This window comes from Oryzias melastigma, linkage group LG3, assembly GCF_002922805.2.
Source record: "Oryzias melastigma strain HK-1 linkage group LG3, ASM292280v2, whole genome shotgun sequence".
NCBI lineage: Eukaryota > Metazoa > Chordata > Actinopteri > Beloniformes > Adrianichthyidae > Oryzias > Oryzias melastigma.
This window is the reverse complement of record NC_050514.1, coordinates 12145862-12165692: the sequence shown is the minus strand read 5'-3', so window position 1 is coordinate 12165692 and position 19831 is coordinate 12145862. Positions and strand designations below refer to the sequence as shown.

At 37.5% G+C, this 19831-nt stretch overlaps 3 protein-coding genes, 1 long non-coding RNA gene and 2 other non-coding genes across 8 annotated transcripts in view; 3 read left to right on the top strand and 3 right to left on the bottom strand.

The window, feature by feature from the left end:
* The first annotated feature begins 632 nt into the window (after window positions 1-632).
* gpalpp1 (GPALPP motifs containing 1) lies at window positions 633-3354 on the top strand. Its single transcript, XM_024295990.2, has 7 exons — window positions 633-855; window positions 991-1114; window positions 1195-1278; window positions 2012-2261; window positions 2414-2578; window positions 2663-2767; window positions 2863-3354. The coding sequence occupies exons 1-7, from the start codon at window positions 771-773 to the stop codon at window positions 3079-3081; spliced, it is 1032 nt and encodes a 343-aa protein (XP_024151758.1). The 5' UTR covers window positions 633-770; the 3' UTR covers window positions 3082-3354.
* Window positions 3355-3456: 102 nt separating this feature from the next.
* Window positions 3457-8434, top strand: gtf2f2a (general transcription factor IIF, polypeptide 2a). Of its 2 annotated transcripts, XM_024295991.2 has the most exons (9): window positions 3457-3609; window positions 5091-5164; window positions 5366-5390; window positions 5653-5791; window positions 6737-6790; window positions 7299-7380; window positions 7501-7597; window positions 7678-7821; window positions 7960-8434. In XM_024295991.2, exons 1-9 carry the CDS (start codon window positions 3544-3546, stop codon window positions 8080-8082), a joined length of 804 nt encoding a protein of 267 aa, XP_024151759.1. In that variant the 5' UTR covers window positions 3457-3543; the 3' UTR covers window positions 8083-8434. The 2 variants fall into 2 exon arrangements, with proteins under 2 accessions (XP_024151759.1, XP_024151760.1); XM_024295992.2 differs by lacking the exon at window positions 6737-6790 and having other exon boundaries at window positions 3458-3609.
* Window positions 8435-8716: 282 nt separating this feature from the next.
* Window positions 8717-10694, bottom strand: LOC112160884. Its single transcript, XR_002921751.2, has 3 exons — window positions 10339-10694; window positions 9665-9734; window positions 8717-8880 (listed from the first exon to the last, which is right to left on the bottom strand). It is a non-coding gene; the product is annotated as an uncharacterized LOC112160884 (long non-coding RNA).
* On the bottom strand, window positions 9061-9190 carry LOC112161331. The gene has a single exon (XR_002921860.1). It is a non-coding gene; the product is annotated as a small nucleolar RNA SNORA31 (small nucleolar RNA).
* On the bottom strand, window positions 9821-9954 carry LOC112161332. The gene has a single exon (XR_002921861.1). It is a non-coding gene; the product is annotated as a small nucleolar RNA SNORA31 (small nucleolar RNA).
* Window positions 10695-10928: 234 nt separating the features above from the next.
* LOC112160615 (protein TANC1) overlaps window positions 10929-19831 on the top strand; it is a 39289-nt gene continuing 30386 nt past the window's right edge. Inside the window, exons 1-5 of one of the 2 annotated variants that reach the window (XM_024295262.2) lie at window positions 10929-11318; window positions 11455-11548; window positions 12583-12771; window positions 14872-14964; window positions 16284-16414. In XM_024295262.2, the coding sequence (XP_024151030.1) occupies window positions 11473-11548; window positions 12583-12771; window positions 14872-14964; window positions 16284-16414 (489 nt within the window). In that variant the 5' untranslated portion in view covers window positions 10929-11318; window positions 11455-11472. Of the gene's footprint in view, window positions 11319-11454; window positions 11549-12579; window positions 12772-14871; window positions 14965-16283; window positions 16415-19831 lie in introns of both variants that reach the window. The other variant, XM_024295261.2, reaches the window with a different exon arrangement.

The following is a 19831-nucleotide window of genomic DNA, read 5'->3' as shown; positions in this document are numbered from 1 at the left end:
CCCGGCTCTTGGTTTTCCTACTTTCCATTGACTTTCCATTATTGCCTAAAAGCATGTGCTTCACTTCTCCGCTTTCAAATTCCAGCCTACCTAAGGTCTCAAAATTAAAGTTAAGAAAATCTTTATTTATCTTGTGGTGGAGAAATTGTTTTGTTGAAACAAAAATAATCTGCAATGCTTTTTTCTTTACTGTGTACTACTGTGTAATATTAACAGATTCTTCATAATTTCAACAAAAGTTACGTGTGAGAAATTGAGCATCACAAACTGTAAATAAGTAGGTTAGTGGTCTACTGTCAAAGAATTCAAAGAAGCATGATGTTTGAACAATAAACATTCAAGACATAGTGATGGAAGACAATGCATCTGAAAAAAACTTGTGCTGCAAACACAAAAATGTATTTTAAAAGCAAAGAAAAAGATTTTGAAAGCAAACATTTAATATTCTCATTTTTTAAAGTTTTTTTTTTAATTAATTTTTTTTTGCAATTTAAAAAAAAGTTGATTTAAAAACTGTGACTTTTGTTCTCAGCCCAGTGGCACAAATATACAACTTCATTAACCTTTAATAAAGTAATGCAACCATGAATGCAACATTGATAATCGAGTGCTTTTATTCTGAAAGCGTATTTCCGCTTCTAACAGGGGAAATGTATTTACTTCCTGTGTAAAGGGTCAGAAAAGCTGTTTTTGACTATCTTCATCTAGTGAAGTGTTTTGTGTTCTTTTACAGAAACTGGTGAATACAGTGAATTTATTCAAGGTCAAAAATGTCGTCGGATGATTTAATTGGACCCGCTTTACCTCCAATGTTTCGAAAGGAGAGCTCTGAAGACGAGCTTAGTGAAAATGACTGTAAGAACAGCATTTAACATCCATTTATTTGTTTGCTGCATACCAACAGCTCATATCAACTCTGTCGACATATTTTTGCTGTAGCTAGTTATAAAGTTCGTGTTAATTAAACGACTTTGCACCCTTTCCCTGCAGTTGCTGGTCCGGCTTTGCCTCCCGGATACAAACGGGAAGATCCGTCGAGTTCTTCGGATGAAAGTGAGCCGGAGATCGCCAAGAAAAGAGCAAAGACGGGGCACAGAGATGGAGACAGGCCCGAGTAGGTTCACGGATGGATTTGTGGCTTGTTTACTAATAAATATTCTTAATAGCCAAAAAATAACACCGATTTTTATGCAGGCAGAAAAATTATGACGATGACGATGGTTTCTTTGGGCCTGCTCTGCCTCCAGGATTTAAAAAACAAGAAAGTTCTCCTGAAAGGTGAGCAGAAATCCTAAAATGTGTTTTTAATGGACTGGCAAATTAATAATAATAAAAATATTGTTTAGAATGTTCTTTTATATCTAATTATTGAGGCTCACTGATCAATAACTGCTAATATAAATGTTGTTGCTTGACCTCTTTTTCTAGCCTATGGCATTTTCCTTAAAAAATACTCCAGCTGAGTGAAAACATGAAGATTTATTCATGCTCGAATTAAAAACTCATAAAACTTTGCCTAAAATTCTATTTCAAGGTTTGCTGCAGAACGCAGCTTGTACTTTTACCTGTGTTGCAGTCGACTGCAACCAACTTTGAATTCTTAAGTAAACATAGGAGTTGAAAATTGCTATTTTTGTGTCAATTCAGTTCTTCAAACCTCACTCTTGCGCTCGTTATTTTTTTTTCTAAGATAGAAAGAGGCTTTTTTCCCTTTCAGACTTTCTAAGCAAGCTGTAAATCTATTTGAAATTATTCAAAAAGATCTCACTTTCTGTGTGAATTGACAGCAGTTTTATCATCAGACTTGTGCTCATGTGTTTCCTTTCTTGGAAATCAAACCTAAAAGGTTCAAACCAGCCCACAGAAAAAAACGTATTGGTGTGAACTCTTGCACTTGATCAAGTTTAGACAGGCTGTTGATCAGTGACATCCTGCTACAGCTGTTGGGTCAGAGAACTATCACATCTAACAAACTACGCCAGTTCACAACATTTTTTCATTATTTTTGAAGGCGCCCCATTGTAGGACCTGCCTTGCCCCCGGGGTTTCGCAAAGCAGCATATAATCAAGAGGATAGTGATGGTGAAGAGGGAGAATGTCTCCCAGGGCCCGCTCTACCTCCAGGATATTGTGCTGAATCCTCCAACAGTGACGATGAGGAAGTGATAGGACCCATGCCTGCCAAAGGCCCAGTTCAGAACACTGTGGTTCTTGATATTGAGCGGAGAGCAAAGAGAATGAAGGAGAAGCTGACAGGAGTTGTGAGACACCTTCCTTTTTCAGTTTATTATGTCACATAGCATGTACTTTTTAATAGTTTCACAATAAATTACATGCAATAGACTGTTTTCCTTGTGTGTTTTCCAGTTGTTTTCCACTGAAATAGTTCTAACACAATAATTTTGGTGCATAGGAAGCTCCTGCAGTGCAGACCAGAGAAACATGGATGACGGAACTGCCACCAGAATTGCAGCACATTGGCCTGGGAGCACGAACATTTAAGAAAAGGTCTGGTCCAGAAAACAAGGATCGCTCCATTTGGACAGATACACCATCAGACAGGGAGCGCAAAGCGAGGGTATTTTTGTTAAAAATACAACAACTTTATTCTTTGTGGCATTTCTCCCCCCTTCATTTCTTAATCCGTTTTTTCTGTGAATAGGAACGTCTTGAAGGCAAGAATAAAAAAGAATCGGAGGAAAAAGATGATGTCCCACATGTTTCCAGAAAGGACATGGAAATGGCAGATAAAGTTTCTAAATATAATGTAAGTTGGAATAACTTTATAAATCTGCTGATCAAAATCTCCAATTTTGACAAGTGATCATCAATAGAAAATGGGTGCCAACTTGTTCTTTTCAGGACTCTAAACGGGCCGAGTCTCTCATGAGTTTGCACGCAAAGAAGATGAAAGAGAAAGCTAAGGAGAAAGCAGACCAACCAGTGGAAAGAAGGCCATTTGATCGCGATGCAGACCTGCAAGTCAATCGATTTGATGAAGCTCAGAAGAAACGGCTGCTGAAGAAGTCTCAGGAACTAAACACGCGGTTCTCCCATAGCAAGAGCCAAATGTTTTTGTAATAAATTGCCAAAACATTCAAACAAATTTAAACTTGCAGGCATTTACCAGCAGAGTCTTTAGTGGATTTTTATATACATGTAGGTGGAAATGCAGATTGTTTGTTTGTTTAATTTTGCAGAAAAAAATGTGAACATTAGGTTGATCAGATGTATTTTATGTGACCTTTTCCAATTAGTGTTTTTATGTCTCTCTTAATGGAAATGTGTGGGATTTTTTTAAGACTTGTTTTTGACTGTCCTGTTGTATAAAATAAAAAAGATATATATATTTTAGTTGCGTAATATGTTAATGAAAAATATACAAGTCATTCTTCTTTTAAAATTGTGGAATTGGGCTACTTGGAGGGAAACCGCGTGGATGTGAGTCAGTTGTCTTATTTTGGGCCATCACGCTCTCCTTAGTTGGAAAGTCTTGCGCATGCGTGTTGTACCTTTGGGTAAAACACTAGCATCGATTGAAATATGTCAGAAAAAAATGAAGTCGATTTAACAGGTGCTAAGCTGAATACGGGAGTGTGGCTTGTGAAGGTAAGTTTATGGGATTTTGAATAAGGAAATTAGACTGAATATAAGGTCGTTAAAAATTAAGATGCAGAAGAGATGCTAACGCTAACGGATGCAACTTAGCTTAGCATTAGTTGAATGAAACTGGATTAGCAGTCCAACGTTTTACAACTAAATAGTCAAAACACATATTTATATCTATGTAAACTTTTCTTTCTTTCTTTGGTTAGTCGGTAATTTGTTAAACATAGGTTGTAACTGGGTAAATTTAACACGCAGCTATGGAAATGGTACATCTTGCGTTGATTATTTAATTAATGATTATTAAAACAACTTTATTCGACGTTGAGATCTTTACCCAAAAGTCTGCATCTACCATGTATGCCGCTTTTATTTTAAAATTGCTCACACCTTCAGTCCCTGAGAAATGCTGCTTAGGTTGTTATTAGATTTGATGTTTGTAAAATGTTCTTTAAATGATAGTGGATGACTAGGTTTGTCTATTGACTCCTGAAATTTGATAATCTGGTCCAGATTTGTGAACATATATAAAAACAACATCACAAGAAATACATGGTTTCGCATGGCCGTAACAAGCCAGTTAACTTTCAAACCACGTGACTCATATGTTATTCATGACCTATACTAACAACATGACATATACTGGATGAACATGATAATAATAATAATTAATAGCATCAATTGGTTGTCGTAGATGTTAAGTACCACTTCCCATAAAAGCAATGGCAACAATCCAGTCTTCTGAACAGCTGTTACCACATTAAATTTAGTTTGACCTACTTTCTCCTATAAATCCAAACATTCCATTAAAATGACATTTTACAGTACAGTAACAAATCATGACGATTTTTATCAGGAAGTACTGTCTACTAATGTTCTTTGGGCACATTTTTAAGCATTAATCTTTAGTTTTTAGTTCCATCATTCCTGCCTGCCCAGGTGACTGCATGTGGAAGCAGGATTTCACCTTTCTTGTTAATGTTTTCAATTTACTGTCCCTGTTAATCAAATACACAAAGACAAACGAAAAACCCAAATATTTTAGTGGAGAGATCCGAAGTAAATAGGACATTAATAGAGAGACAGTGATGAAAGATCTAGCAGTATTTGGTGATAAAAGTAGGATAACCCTTAGCAAAAGTATTCTTTTTAAGTGTGCTATAAATATACGTAGTTAATGCTAAAAAGGTGGCAGTATACTTGAAGTCTACTTTTCATTTATTATCTGTGTATTATAAATTTAAATTGTTCTAATTTTGTCTGAAGAAATATTCAGTTAGTATACTCCCTACACTACATGGTTTATAGTTTAGTTGCTGTACTTATACTCAGAGATATTTATTAAAATAATCTTCAAGTGTTCTACTTTTTGCAAAGGGAAATTACTGTAGATTCCAAGCTTTTTCTTGTACTTTTCATTTTTGAGATTTGTAGAGATTTGAGATCTGTATTTTGTTTTAATTTTTGTACACTTCTTTTCACAGGTACCCAAATACCTGTCACAGCAATGGGCAAAAGCAACAGGCAGAGGCGAGGTCGGGAAACTTCGAATCAGCAAGTATGTGAGAAAAAGAAAACCTTTTCTATAAATCAGGAAATATAGCTTTCTTTTCCCCTCTGTGAAGAATTATCAATGTATTTTTTATTAATGGATTGTGCTTTAACTTTAAACAATGTCAAGCAAAAGTACTTATTTTTAACAGGGATTTACATTATTGTTATCTGATTAGTGACATTAACTTCACTGTTTATTTTAAAGGAAAGGAAACCAGGGAAAAGCCGAGGTAGGTCACTTTATTTTTCATCCCATTTTACTCATTTTAAATAATACAATAAAATTGTCATGTTTGAGCTGACAGCATAAATTAAATAAATGTGTTCAATAAATGGATATGTCATAATAAATGTCAGTGAAAAATGTATAAAATTCATATATTCACAGCTAAAAAGAAGGCACTGTAACTTTGTTCTATAGAAATAATATTTTTATTATCACAGAATTACACTAGACATGTCTGAAATTAATCATGAAAATGCATCTCACAGGTGTCCTTCACTTTGAATGAGGAGCTGACCATCATTGAAGGTATAGAGGATAAGACGGTGTCTGCCCCGCGCGAGCATCCTTTCACCATGCAGTCAGTGGGAGGACAGACGTTGGCCGTCTTCACAGAGAGTTCATCTGGTGAGTAGTTCTCATCAGCAGCAGGACTAACACCAGCCGTCTTTGCTGCTCAGCGTGGCCTTTGCCGCCTTCCTGTCACTTACCTGTTCATTAGATGGCAGAGGTGGGTTCTGTGATTCTGTGGTGGTGGGATGCATCATCCTGCTTCTCTTCAAATCCAGTGTTTCTCTTGGCTGTCTTGTATGTTGTCACTACTTCTCTTTTAATGTGAAGTTCCCTGCAGACTTATTCTACAAGCAAGGCATGTCAAATAATAGTACATGTAGTCGTCATCCAGTCAGATTTGCTTCTCTATGTAATTTAACTTTTTTAATCCGTGGGTCTTTCATTTAATCCTAATTAGCAAATATTTTTTTTAGGAAACACCCTTTTTTTTGGTTCAACTGATGAATTGACACAAATCGTGGCTGGATTTGTGTTTGATTTAATTTCTGCATGGACTGTTTGGGTTCATATCGGCTGGCCTGTTTTGGGAAAGTTGGAATTCTTACTTCAACTTTTTACGATGGCGTGCCGTGATTTTTTTTTTTTTTTAAGAAAATATATTAATTGCCTGCCAGTGTGTTTTAAAGGGCTGCACAGTTAAAATAATAAGACATGCTTTATAGTTTCTTGAAAATAAAACATAATGTGATCAACAATTGGTAAAAATAAGACTTTAATTTTCCTCCAAGTTTCTACTAATTTTTTCTCCCCTATTTCCTGAAAAACCAAACTGTGCATCCCTGCTGGTTGTGTGTCACTGGTGGGGGACGGTACCTCGTGCTTGCTTGCAGCAAGGACATGCTTTGCTTTGTGCCTGCCCGACATTTACACTAAGAAGCTGTGTGAATTTAACGTTTGTGTTTGGGACTAAAATCTAGATGTGGCTTTTATCGTTCGATTCCCTCCCTCCTCCGTCTACCATGCCCTCCATTTTTATCCTCCCTCCCTCCCTCCCTTTAGGCCAGTCAGAAGAAAGATCTGATGGCAGCAGCTCAGGGGCGGGGTCAGGTCCAGGTGAGTCCTGTTTTGCCACAGAAAGACAAAGATGTAGATTTTTCAATTTTATTTCCCCAACTAAGACATTTTTCTTTTACTATCAAACTAACAATCTATATAAATTTGGAAGATGAGTGAAATTATTTCAAAACCTTTGGATGAAACCTGTCATGATGTGTCAAAGCAGGTGGTTTGGTGTTTTTTTTGACTGGTGTTTAGAAAGCTGGGCAGAGTGCTCTCACTGTTGACTGGGAGTCAGTTCAGCTGTGGAATCCCTGAAGATGTTGTGATGCTCTTATGTCAATGATGGTGCAAATTGTGAAATAATAAAATTAATTAAAAAAAATAACTTTTCAAATATCAATGAGATTTTGGAGTGAATCCGAATGTTACAAATTTAGTGAAAGGTTTTTTTTGGTGTCTTTTTCAAACACGTGGTTTGGTTCCTCCTTCCTTCTCTTATATTTATTAAGTGTTTAACACTTGGACCCCACCACCAGGTTTCATGAATGCTTTTCTTTTCCAGATAAAATAGCCTTGGAGGGAGTTGTGGTTCAGAGAGCGGAGTGCAGACCAGCGGTTAGTGAAAGCTATATGAAATTGAAGAGGTGAGTTGACACATTTGATGTGCTCCATGCACATTTAAATAATGTGAGGGCGTACGTACATGACATTAATGTCAGGAATTAATGCACCTTACTAAGAAAAGTAACCCCTCTGTTTAACAGGTTACAAATTGAGGAGTCCTCCAAACCATCCAGGCTCTCGCAGCAGTTGGCAAAACCTGTCACCAACTACAAACCTGTGTCCAACCATGAGTACAATGTAAGAAGTCTCACGTGTGTGTGGATGTCTTCAGCAGAGTAGGCAGTATTTGATTATCATGCATTCTTTTTGTGTCGCAGCGTGAATATGAGAAGAAGAAGAAGGAGGAAGGGAAGAGGGCGAGAGCTGACAAACCGCAGGTTTTGGACATGCTGTTTTCTGCTTTTGAGAAGCACCAGTACTACAACATCAAAGACCTGGTGGATATCACCAAACAGCCTGTGGTAAGACCAAACCAGAGCATGCACAACCCTTGCAACAAGACCTTATCAAAACAAAAAAAACAAGAAATTTCCTTTTTTGTTTTATTCTCAGAGCAAAACTATGGATTTGGTCTCATTTGGTCCTTTTTTTGTTCTCAGATCTACCTTAAAGAAATCTTGCGTGACATTGGCATCTACAACGTGAAGGGAACCCACAAGAACACCTGGGAGCTCAAACCAGAATACAGGCATTACCAGGCTGAGGAGAAGACTGACGAATAGTTTTGACAGGACTGTACTTGTAGCCATACCTCAGATGTGAACTCACTTCCAGATGTACCTACATAAGATTTTAAAACATACCAGATAAAGTTAATGATTTAAGATTTGGTATTTCCAACAATTTTTCAGCCAGTTTCTGCATATTTTCCTGGTAACTAGATTTAAAGAGGCATGAAGAATATTTTAATATTCAAAATGTGTTGTGGCAACAGTAATGTTTACAAAAGTGTACAGCTGATGGTGGCTTTGATGCTGAAATGCCAATGTTGTGAACTAGTTTTATTCCATTACAAAGGAGTTCAGCTTTTATGGAAGAAAAGATCTTTTGCTGTATATAAAGATTTTTACTGAGGTTTTCTTTGGATACTTTCATTAAAAATGTTTTTAAATTGTCAATTCTATCTCCTTATTAACTTTATAATTATCCCACATTTGATTAATGCAATAGTTTCAAATTCAATTTCAGTGTTTAAATGAACATGTGATTTAAGTCAGATACCAAATATAAAATTGGCACAAAGGTGTAAATGTATACTTTTAGTGAGGTTGTGGTTGTAGTGTCACTGCTGCATCATTATTTTGGGTTTTAGGTGTGACCTAAATTTAAGGAAAAATCAAAAGAAATAAATGCTCTTTAGAAAATAAAGTTTATTTTGACAGTCAAAGGAGACATTACAGGCGAAATCAGCACAAAAGTAAACATCTAGTTGACAAATTTTACAAATTAGCACCAGGGACAATGAAAAGGCATACCAATCCTTAGAAATCCACACGTCACAGAGGAGTCTCACCAACAACCTATCAGAGGAAATACAGGTTATTTTAAAACAATCTTCCTGAAAGAAATACAAGTAAATTGCTTCTGTTCATGCAGAAATGTAAGATATACTCAAAAGTTAGCCATTTAAATCTGATATACTAATAAGCCAATTTAGTCGAGCAGCGAGGGAAAGTTTCACATAATCGGATGTCACATGCTCATGTATTCCTCAATTCAATCTGTGCTGCCATAAACCAGCAGACAGAAAGCGAGAGGAGAAATACTTTAGCATCTCTATGCAAACACAGAAGCCAATGAAGCTTGCTTCAGGTCTATCAGTGGATGCAGATACAGGGATACTCAGAACACCTGTTGAACCATGCCAACAGCACCATATGGAGTTAAAACTTTGATACAGCAGGGGGCAGTGTGATCTCCTGTAAACCACCAGATCCCTCACTTTTGATAATCACAGCACCCCCGTCCTGTTTTTAACACAAACTCCAATGAAAATGATCTTCTTAACCTTATTGTAGCATCTTTCTGATGATTGAGAATAAGGAAAATTAAGATTAAAACTGCACTTCTGAGTATTTTATTCAAATCGTGGTAAATCAAGAACAGACAACTACAGAGGGATATAAGCTCCTTGCTCTGCTCCATTCTGATGCATCCACTTGCTGACAAATAGATCCATGTACGTCTTCGTTTTCCTCGTCTGCGCTGGTATCTGGGTCAAAACTGTACGACTGGCATGGATCAACTGTGTTCTGGGAGTAGGCCTTCAATATCAGAGGTGGGGAGGGGGATTTAATGACTCACCTGTATTTCTTAGTAATGACTAATACTTAGTCATCCAACCCTTGTAGAACCTTCCATCTCTCAGCCATCTCTACAAAATAAAAGAACTACATTTATAGACACCAACTGTTATATAAAAGCATTCATGTTAAAGAAAATCAACAGGGTTTTTTATTTAACTGTCCTCCCCTCTTCAATCTGGGTCGCCACAGACAAGGCGAGCAGAAAGCGCGGGGACATTTGATTTAGCATCTACAAATTAAAACCCAGTATCTCTTAATAAGTAAGAGTCTAGGCTGTCAAAGATGCAGTCAGTAGCTAGCAAAGAAAAAGATATAGACATGCAATTTTTTTTAATGAAGGGTTGCGACGCACCTGGTTTTATTTAATTGACTTAAAACAATAGAAAATAAGAATTCAAATCATCATGTGATGTTACATTTAAAGTCACTGTGTGAGCGCTAGCTAAAGAGCTAAACATGATGTCCAATTTGGTTAGAAATAAGAGTCGTTTGGACACCTAGCATTTCATAGTTTAAATGCTTTTCTACTAAGCTGTTACTTAAAATTTAGCAGCAAAAGATAATGTTCTTTAGTCCAAGAAGAAGGTAAGTTACACGTGCTACATAGCTAACTTAAAAAAAAAAAAAAAGTATCCCTCCTTACATTTTAAGTTAAAAATAAAGTGTACTTACAAAACTATATGGGCAGCAAACTTTAGAAAACGTTAACACACGTTTGGCAAAATAATTTTGGAGCCCACACCATACTTAGTTAGACATGAAGCACGTTTAGAAAAGGGCCAGCGGCGTGTTAGCTTCTCCTTTTTATAGCTTTCCGGTGTAGCCCCTGTCGCTCTCTGATGACGACATGGGTCAATGTCTCCCCCTCGTGTTCAGAAGAGGATATTACATTTTTAATGCCACGCGACAGGCAGCTTGACATCACGCAGTTCAATCAGACTAAAAATTCGCATTCTGCCTGGAAACTTGATTATTTATGGCCTATTAGGCATTAAGTAAACCGTGACTCCTCTCCAGATTTCTTGTAATCCGTTATTAAAAATTGATATAGGTTTTGCTTACATTAGGCAACAGCAGGTAAATGCTTTTGAAATCAGTTTTCACCTTGGTAAAATGCTATTTTAGACCAAATCTCCCACTTCATTTATAAGTGTTGGAATATATAAGTTTTTTATTTTGTTTTAATTCACCCATTTTATGCATTTTATAGCCCCCAAACCTTTTTAGTTGGCCTAACCATTATTTGCATTTGTTTTACTTTATACATTGTATATCAAGGTGATATCAAGTTTTAATCAATTTGTATTCTACAGTAGCGTATGGTCAGTGTGTTGCATCTCTTCAAGAAAAGCATTTTTTCTCGTTTTACGTTATTTTTCCCGTGGATTGACTGAATACCCCTCCAGGTCGAAATAATGCACTATTTATTTGTGACCAAAAGGTAAACATGTCCATCATTTGATCACAGAAAAAGTGGGTCAATTAGACTTCAAATGACTAAGTCACGTCAGACATGCGTGCGCGCTCCCGCTGATCTCAGTCAATAAATTTGGAGAGCTCGCGCCTCACTTCTTAATTGCACTTCGAGCATGAAGGATTTCCCATCACCTTTCTGTGGAATTAAGCGGATATCAGAGGAGATATAGAAACAGGTAACGATAGATAGATAGATAGATAGATAGATAGATAGATAGATAGATAGATAGATAGATAGATAGATAGATAGATAGATAGATAGATAGATAGATAGATAGTAATAAAGTTGTACATTTTCTTTCTTTTTGAAAGGAAAACAGAAGCTAAACCATGTTTAAATCAGTGTTTGGAAACAAGAAAGACAAGGGAAGAAAATCAGAAGGAAAAAAGAATCAGAGACATGAAGGTAAGAACTGGTGTGCATCATGTTGATTACACAATAACTTTTACATACATTTTCTACAGAATTTTCTTCTCTAATTACAGTGATTCAGCTCAGAAAACATGTCCATCTTACAATGTTGCACTTTATTACATGTTTTCACATTTTGCTCCTAATGCTGAGCTTCTCTTCTCCTGGGTGATTTAACAAGAGCTTTTTTAATTAGCCTAATTCGTCAGTGAATGCTGTCCTTCACGCAGTGTCCCACTGCTTGTGTAAAAGTGTGTCAGGCGAAGTTGGAGAGAAACATTCTGACCTATTAAACAGTGAGATTCACAAAATGTTGCGAGTGGGTTAAAGGAGGTCGTCTTTGGATTCAGAGGTGAGGCATCTGTGATTCTTATTCTTTACTTCAGTCGATTTGTTTATTTATTTTGGACTGAATGTATTGCAGAACGAGGAAAATAGATGAACATAAGTAGAACTTAGTATTAAAGCTGCCATGTTGCTCATACATATTAGATGGGGGACTGCACAGGGAAACAAGAACAGAATGGAGGGTAGAGAAGTGTGTCAGTCTCATTAAAATAATATAGAGTGGTACAGCAGATTGGCATGGCTCTTGGCTCCTCATCTTATCTTTAGAAATATGTGCTCTGAACAGAATATTGAGTGACCGCGTGATGGACCCACAATTCTTTGTTTTGTACACAATAAAACTTAATTGAAAACCAGACTCATTCATTCAGGAGACCCAGCAGTACTGCAGAGTGCACCAACTCAATTTAGTGTAATAATTATAAATGTCAAAATGTGTGTTGGATAATATTTGTTTGAAGGCTTTGGGCCAGGCTTAATGGCTGTAATCACAAAGAACATTAAAATGATTTAACTGGTTTCATTTACAATGAGTGAAGTCTGTTGGGCTTAATAGAGGTTCTGATGTTGCCAACTATCCATTGACAGCAAAATGCCCCCCAGCCCTGATGTGATGCTGTAATACTACCTAAATAGACATATTATTATCGGGACTACTAACCATCTTTCTGCTACAGCAGGTGAAGTGTTCAACTCCAGCACCCTGCAGAGGAGAAGCGGCCGGAATGCCACTCACAGCCACAATCACACCGATAGCCCATTTAAGCTGAGGAGACTCTCTAAGGGGGTGTCAATTTCTCTGCCGTCGTCCCCTCTTCTCCCCCGTCAGGCGGACATCGCCTCCTCTCGATCCTGTGTCAGGTTCCCAGGTGGGTATCTGTGAAATCAGTGAAATCAGTGATGGGAGGCTCTTCTAGAGTGGTGTTGACGAGAACTCTGGCTTCAATGCAGAAGCTCTGTCTGCATTACACGAGCATGCGAACTCTCCAGGGAATGAAAACACAGCACAGATTGTCAAAATTGAATAATTTACCAAAATAACTAAAGTCAATACATTTTAGGTAGGTCATTACAGATATGTAATATTAGATTCTGACATAGCCTGAATTTAAAACTTTTGTAATTCAACAATGCACTGGAACACAAATGGTTATGCTTAGGGTTAAGAATATTCATAAAATGAATATTTTGAATTAGCAATTAATTGAGGAACTGTAGTCTACAAGTATGATTTCATTCAAAATCCTTAAAGACCTACTCCGATACAAATCGTGTTTTTTTGGTGTTTTAAACAGCTTTGAGTTGCAATTTTGTCATAATGGAGAATTGATACCCAGAAATTAAAATAGCATTTCTGAGTGATTTTTTTACTCAAATCAGCAAAAAAAATGCTGCTAGAAATAAGGCTGTAGGTGTGACATAGAAGCTAAAATAGCAAACCACAAGATCCTTGCACCGCTTCATTCTGATGCATCCGCTTGCAGACGACTAGATCCATATATGTCTTCTAGCTCCGATATTACTCGCCATTTTTGCTTGATCACTAATGTTAACTTGGGGTTGTGAGAGGCTGTAAGCTAGTGGGAGATAAAGACATGCTTACTCTCCGCTAATGGACTCGCCCACAACCTATTTCTAATGAACTGCTGCCGCTCTGCAATAATTTTGCAGAAAATAAATGATTTTGGCTGAAAACTGCATAATCACAAATGAAAAGCCACTGGGACCAACTATAGGGAGACAATTTTACCATCAGTCCAGGGACAGCAGATGAAAAACAGCTTTTGAGCTAACTCTGTCGCATTGGCAGAAGTGCTTTTTAATGAGCAAAGTCCCTGTCAAATAAATTAACAAATAAGTGAATAAAAATAGATCAAATGATGATCGGAGTGGGACTTTAAAGGAAAATCACACTATTAACTTGGATAAAAGCAAACATTTTTGAATAATTCTTGTTATTTGATGGATGAAATTGTAAATTCTGATGACAAAATATATTTCTCTTTTATGATGTCTCATTCTAGCACGTTGTTTGGGAAAAGGGAGAAGACTCAGATAAGCAGCTTGTAAATAAAATGAACTTTAGTGGCTTTGAAAGGATTCAGGATGATGTACACCTTTTGGCTTATTTTTCTCGATCATATTAACTTTAATTAACTTCGTTAATTGAATTCAAACCCACATAAAAGCTGAAAAAAAACACAGCTGGTTAAACCCACATCGGTGCATCCCCTCCATCCAAAAAACCATTCTGTGAAAAACTAAGCTGTTTTCATGAGAACCACTAGGTGGCAGCGTTCTGCAACAAGTCCAGCCAGTCATTGAGAAAAAAAAGAAAAAAAAAAGACAAGCTATTACATTTCATTGCATGTGCCACTGCCGCTACCTGAGCAAATATGACAGGAAAATTACAGCAACATCCCATAATGTTTGGGGTTTTAAATAAATGGTGGTCAGGCAGACTGGAGCGTAAAGCAGTGTTTTGCACGGCGCAGTCTTTTTGAGTCAACGAAACAAACGGCATTCAAACATGGAATTCCCTGGAGTTTGGGAATTTCTGTATTTAAACCACCGTGTCTGCCAGTGAATGTGTGCTCCTCAAGATTCTGCAGAAACCCTGATGATGCATACATTGAAACACACCCACACACATCAAAGTGTGGAGCTCTTTCTATCACACACCTAACACACACACACATTAGCAGCACTAATATGCATGATCGATAATTAACCACCTTTTTTTGTTGTTTTCAATTCAGGGTTTATTGTGTTTACATTCAGCTCTATACTCCTGGGACACAATTCAAATTCAGCACCGCAGATCTCATCAGAGGAAGCTTAATCTTTGCCGTTCTATCTCTCTCAGTCACTTTCTTTCATATCCCTCCCTTTCTCCACCCTTCAAATCCTCCCTCCCACCCTGCCTGCTCTCCCTCCCGCTCCCTCCTGCCTCTCTGCTGTGGCCAAAGGACGGGTAGGGAAGCCGGAGTATGTGGATGGCTTTTCCAGCACCAGAGAGCCTCTCGTCTTTGCCTCGTGCCGCGGCAAGTCAGATCACAGAGGTGAGAACGGCAGGGTTTGGGTGTGGGTCCAGTGTCACGTTTGTCAGTCCAGGTGTAGCAGAAGACTCAAAAAAAATAAATAAGGGGGGGATCATGTTTGACTCAATGGGAAGAGTGTGCTTGTGTTGCCTCGATTCTTTGTTTTAACTTCTTTCCTTACGGATTGGTGCGAGCGTGTGTTTGACAGACCTGCTTTTCCTGCTGAGTCGTCCACTGACTTCAGTAAATGTTACTCGTAGTGTAGAGGTTAGACCCTCGGCATAATGGTGGACATTCATCTCCTTCGGCTTTCTTTGTGCTTCTGACCGAAGGACTACCTTTAGGCTAAGCAGATTTCATGAGGCATCCTTCATCCCAGTTGCCAGGCACCTCTCAGCTTCCTGTTTCCAATGGCAACTGCCAGGTGGTTTGATGAATAGTTCTGGACATTTAGAGTGTCCTCGTGTTACTCCTGATTAAATCTTATCACTAAATGTAAAGTTTTTTTGTTTGTTTGTTTCATTTTTGGAGACGTTCCAGCTCTTGTAAGAGTGATGAGATAAACTGTCAGGGAAAAACAAACAATGTCCAGCCTTGAATTACAGAAACTGACCTTGATCCTCACACTTAACTGGGTTTTGTGAAACACCGATGGGATGCAGAGGAAGGGAGATGGAGTGAGAAGGAGTCAGTGGAGGGAGTGCGAAATGAATGTGATGTCTAAATGAGAAGATGTTACTGAGGAGGAGTGAGCTGTAAGCCATGATGTCCCGTCATCTTGTTTATATGCCTACTTAATATGCATGTTACTCAGCTGAGGACAGTACATAAATGAGGTGTGAGAATGTTGAATGTCATAGTTCTATGGGCACAGAACAGCGAACTGCCAAAGCCTGGCTTTGCTGAGGTGAGCATGGACCTTAAGGGATGGGAGACAACGCATCAGGGACCCTGAAAGTGTGATAAATGAATGCAGCACATGGCCTGTGTCAGCCGCTCTCACCAGGAGAAATCGTGGAGGCAAAGCCAAGGCTTTCTTCTTCACTCCAGAGTCAGCGCTGAGCTCATTGAAATTCACAAACTGTCCCTCAACCGGGAGCACCTGGCACGCGTGTGCACAGGGAAACTCACAGCCCATTTCTGCTGCCTCAACCAGGAACCGGAAAGCCGCCGTTAGCACGCTCATAATCGGTGCAGCTGGGGCTCCGCTGACCTGTGGATGCATACGTTACTGCCAGTCGACTGCAGAGGGGAAGTCACGAGCGAAGATGTGGGAGTGTCAGTTTGACGGCCTCCTCCACCGCCCTCGTTAAGCCTTGAATTTCTGCTGCACCCCTCAGACCTCCACGTGGAGCCCCACCTCGGGTCCTCCCTTTCCACCCAGGAACTGATGACCAGACTATGCTTCTTACTGGGAGAAGCAACGGCCGGCACTTCTAGCTCTCCAATGGAGGACAGGAGGGAAAAGAAGGTAGGACACACGCCCGTGTTCTTGTCCGCTGCTCTGGAGTCATCTAAAAAAAGCTGTGCTTTATGACATAACCCTTTTTTTTTTTTTTAGCCCTTCTATCAAAACGTTGGATTTATTCAATTCAACTTGATTGTTTAATAAAACGCTTCCTATAAAATCCCATTAATCAATAGAGCTTTAGTGACAAACTCATGTATGTGCATATGTCTCTAAATCTCAGAGCCTCTAAAATGCTCAGCCTTGGCCCATTTTCTCAGCCTCATTCCACCACCTGAGCTCCAGATTCAGTGTGCTTTACACAGATAGCAAAGCTCATGCGAGGAATGTGGGCTGTCCTGGCTAAGAAAGATGGGGCTTTGGTATAAAGGGAATATCAGTGAGCTGCATACATTTGGTTGCCTTGCCTCCCTACAGTCAATGTAGAAAAAAAGCATTGTAATAAAGAAAGTAGAAATGTGCTATATTAACAAAAAACAGTGTGTGCTTTCCCCATCCACAGATGTCCTTCTCTTCAGTACTATTTTTGCTGAGTAAATCCAAATACTTTACAATGACAAATGCTTGTAAATTGAATTTGGACCTTTGAGAACAACTTAGCCAAAATTAGGGGCTTGAAACACCCTATAAATTATGATGCTGTTCATTTAACTGGGTCATTGCAGCTCTCTGGCACACACATACAGCTTCAGCTGTTAGACCAGTTAAAAGCTGACTACTTTGTTGTATTGAGAGGACTCCAAAATGTGAAAGATGGAGCTGATATGAGGTGCTGCTTCATTATTTCTACATTGTTTCAGAAAGTCTATTAGTTTGGTCAGTTTGAAAATCTATCCAAAGTTGTCAGAAACAAGACAGCTTCATTGAACATACCCATCATGCACATCCACTTTAACTGAAGGGATTACTGATGCAGTTGAAAATTAATCATGGATGAGATTTTGCATGCTAACTGAAGATGGATGGATGCTTCTTTTTTTTTTTTTTTCTGCTGTGTCGTAAAGATTTGCATGGTGCGACCTTTGGGCGAACTTCTCCTGCTGAGATGATGAGCAGCTGTCTTTTTTTCCTGACTTTCAAAAACTTCTTAGAGCTCCTCCTATCTTCCCGGGCAGAAACATTTCCATGATCATCGCTCAGGTCTCTCTTTCTTGGCACTGCTGAGGAGGGAATTACCAAAAATGTTCAGAGGGGTCACCTTTGCTGATGAGCTGTCATTCAAGTATATTTGATTTGCAGCATCCTTGTACTCTAATTTTCCACACTGTGGTTCTGAAATTGATCTTAATTTAGATTAAATAAACAATTATTTTACTCTATTTGATCATTTGGGGAATATAGATCCATTCTTTGCATTGAAAACACTTCCTAACATTAGAAAACTATTTATTTTTTTAAAAAAAGCTTTTATTTTGGAGAGTTTTACACAGTTTTATTATCTTTTATGGCATATATGGTTATAGTACCAACAAAATTCTAACTAAATGTGTTTATGGTATTAGGTCACTAAAAAATGTACATTTGGATACAAATAACTTTATAATTTGTGCTGATATTTACTACAAAATGAGTTGAGCCAAGAGTGGAAAAGCAGATTGTGTGGGGGGTGACTTAAACAGTTTAACCCTGATAGATACATATAAAAATGGGGCAAGTACCAGCCTGTATGAAAATAACTGGATCTATTCTTTCAACTCCCATCTGCATGCTCCCTCAAACGCTCATTCACATGAAACAGCACGCATGAGGGCAAACACTGTCATGCAGAGCAAAGTTATGCTGAAAGGATGACAGCTGACACCATTCATTTACCACACTTTTGAAATAAAAGAATTTCACTTAAACAGAGCCTCTTCAGAAACGTGGCATCGCTCTGAAGAGTCACTTGCTTTTATTTGGGTCGCATGGGTTCCCCCTGCTGATCCGCCCCTTTTGGAGGCCAGCAGCGAGTCCACAGTCTATTTATTGCGCGCAGGAAAAAAATTAATGTGAGCAAAATATTCAGTGCTGTTCTTTTACTAAAGCCATTGGATATGTTTTAAAAGAGACACACATTTATACATTTGATTTATCATTATCCTGAAGCACATTAAGTTTTCTGAATGTTTTCTTTCTTTTTATTATCCAACCTGATATTTGACTCTAACTTTACCCTGTTTTGTATTTAAGCCATTAGAAATTTGGGATCCCTTTGTGTTCATATTTAAAAGAGAGAATCCAGAGTGAAGAACTTATTTAAGCAAGTAAACTAAAGGCTAGTTTATAATTGATTTATTGTATCAGTATTTAACAAAAAAAAGTTTATGCTTTCCTGTTTAAAATTTGATAAATGAACCTATACTATTAATGATAGGTGTTAATCCAGTAATTCTTTTAAATTCAAAGTATGTTTTACTATGCTATAAGATTTAGTTTATGAGCCTGTTCTCTTGATCAAGAGCATCTACATTTCTGTAAAGTATTTTTATGTTTTTCATAAGAATCATCGTGCATTTTCTATAGCAAAACAACAATTTAAGGTACATGCCATTTAAAATACCGTTTTAAAAAGAAGGAAAAGGTTTGATGATTTACTACATTGTAAAAAACTTTGACAAGAAGTTCTAATAAAAAGTATATTTTAAGACAGTGATCACTTTGAAATGCAGACAAAACAAGAGTTTGTAAGAACTGACGAAGATTTAAAAAAATATCCTAATCTACATCTTAAATAAAAGAGAAAAGGCTCATGAAAATAGAAATTCTTTGTGCAAAATTTTGAAATTTTATTTGATTTCTTTGTATGAAAATAACATTTCACAACCTTTGAATGATAATCAACATCAACCAAGGAGGAATGGGCTGAAACATCAGCTTATCAAAGCCCATCCCAAAGAAACAATGTACACAGAAACAAAACTTAAAATCTAGTTGACATCTATGCCACAAACATAAAAAATAACCAAGCACATATTTATATATACACATTCATAAATACATACATATTTACTAATATAAAATTACATTTTACTAGCATTGACACATTTTTTTACATTTTAAGTTACCAAAATCTTTCAAGAGTATTAACTAATTCAAGATCTTTATCCAAAGAATTCCAAAGTTTTGTTCTAAAAACAGAAGGACATTTCTGTTTTAGATTTGTTCTTGCTTTGCATGATTCAAACATTAAATTGCCTCTCAAATTATAATTTTCAAAATAATGTATTGCTCTATAAATCAAATTTTAACAATTTAAAGGGGAGAGCAGTACATTTTTGCAAATCCAATATTTATATTGTTACAAAAATGGGAAAAAGTATTAATCAAATTTTGGGGAGTTTATGTCACAGACTCATTCTAAGAATAAATATTCAAAACTGTTTTACAAAGTGAATTTTTTTATTTGTTTTTCAACTGGAACAATAGAGAGATGCATTTCAG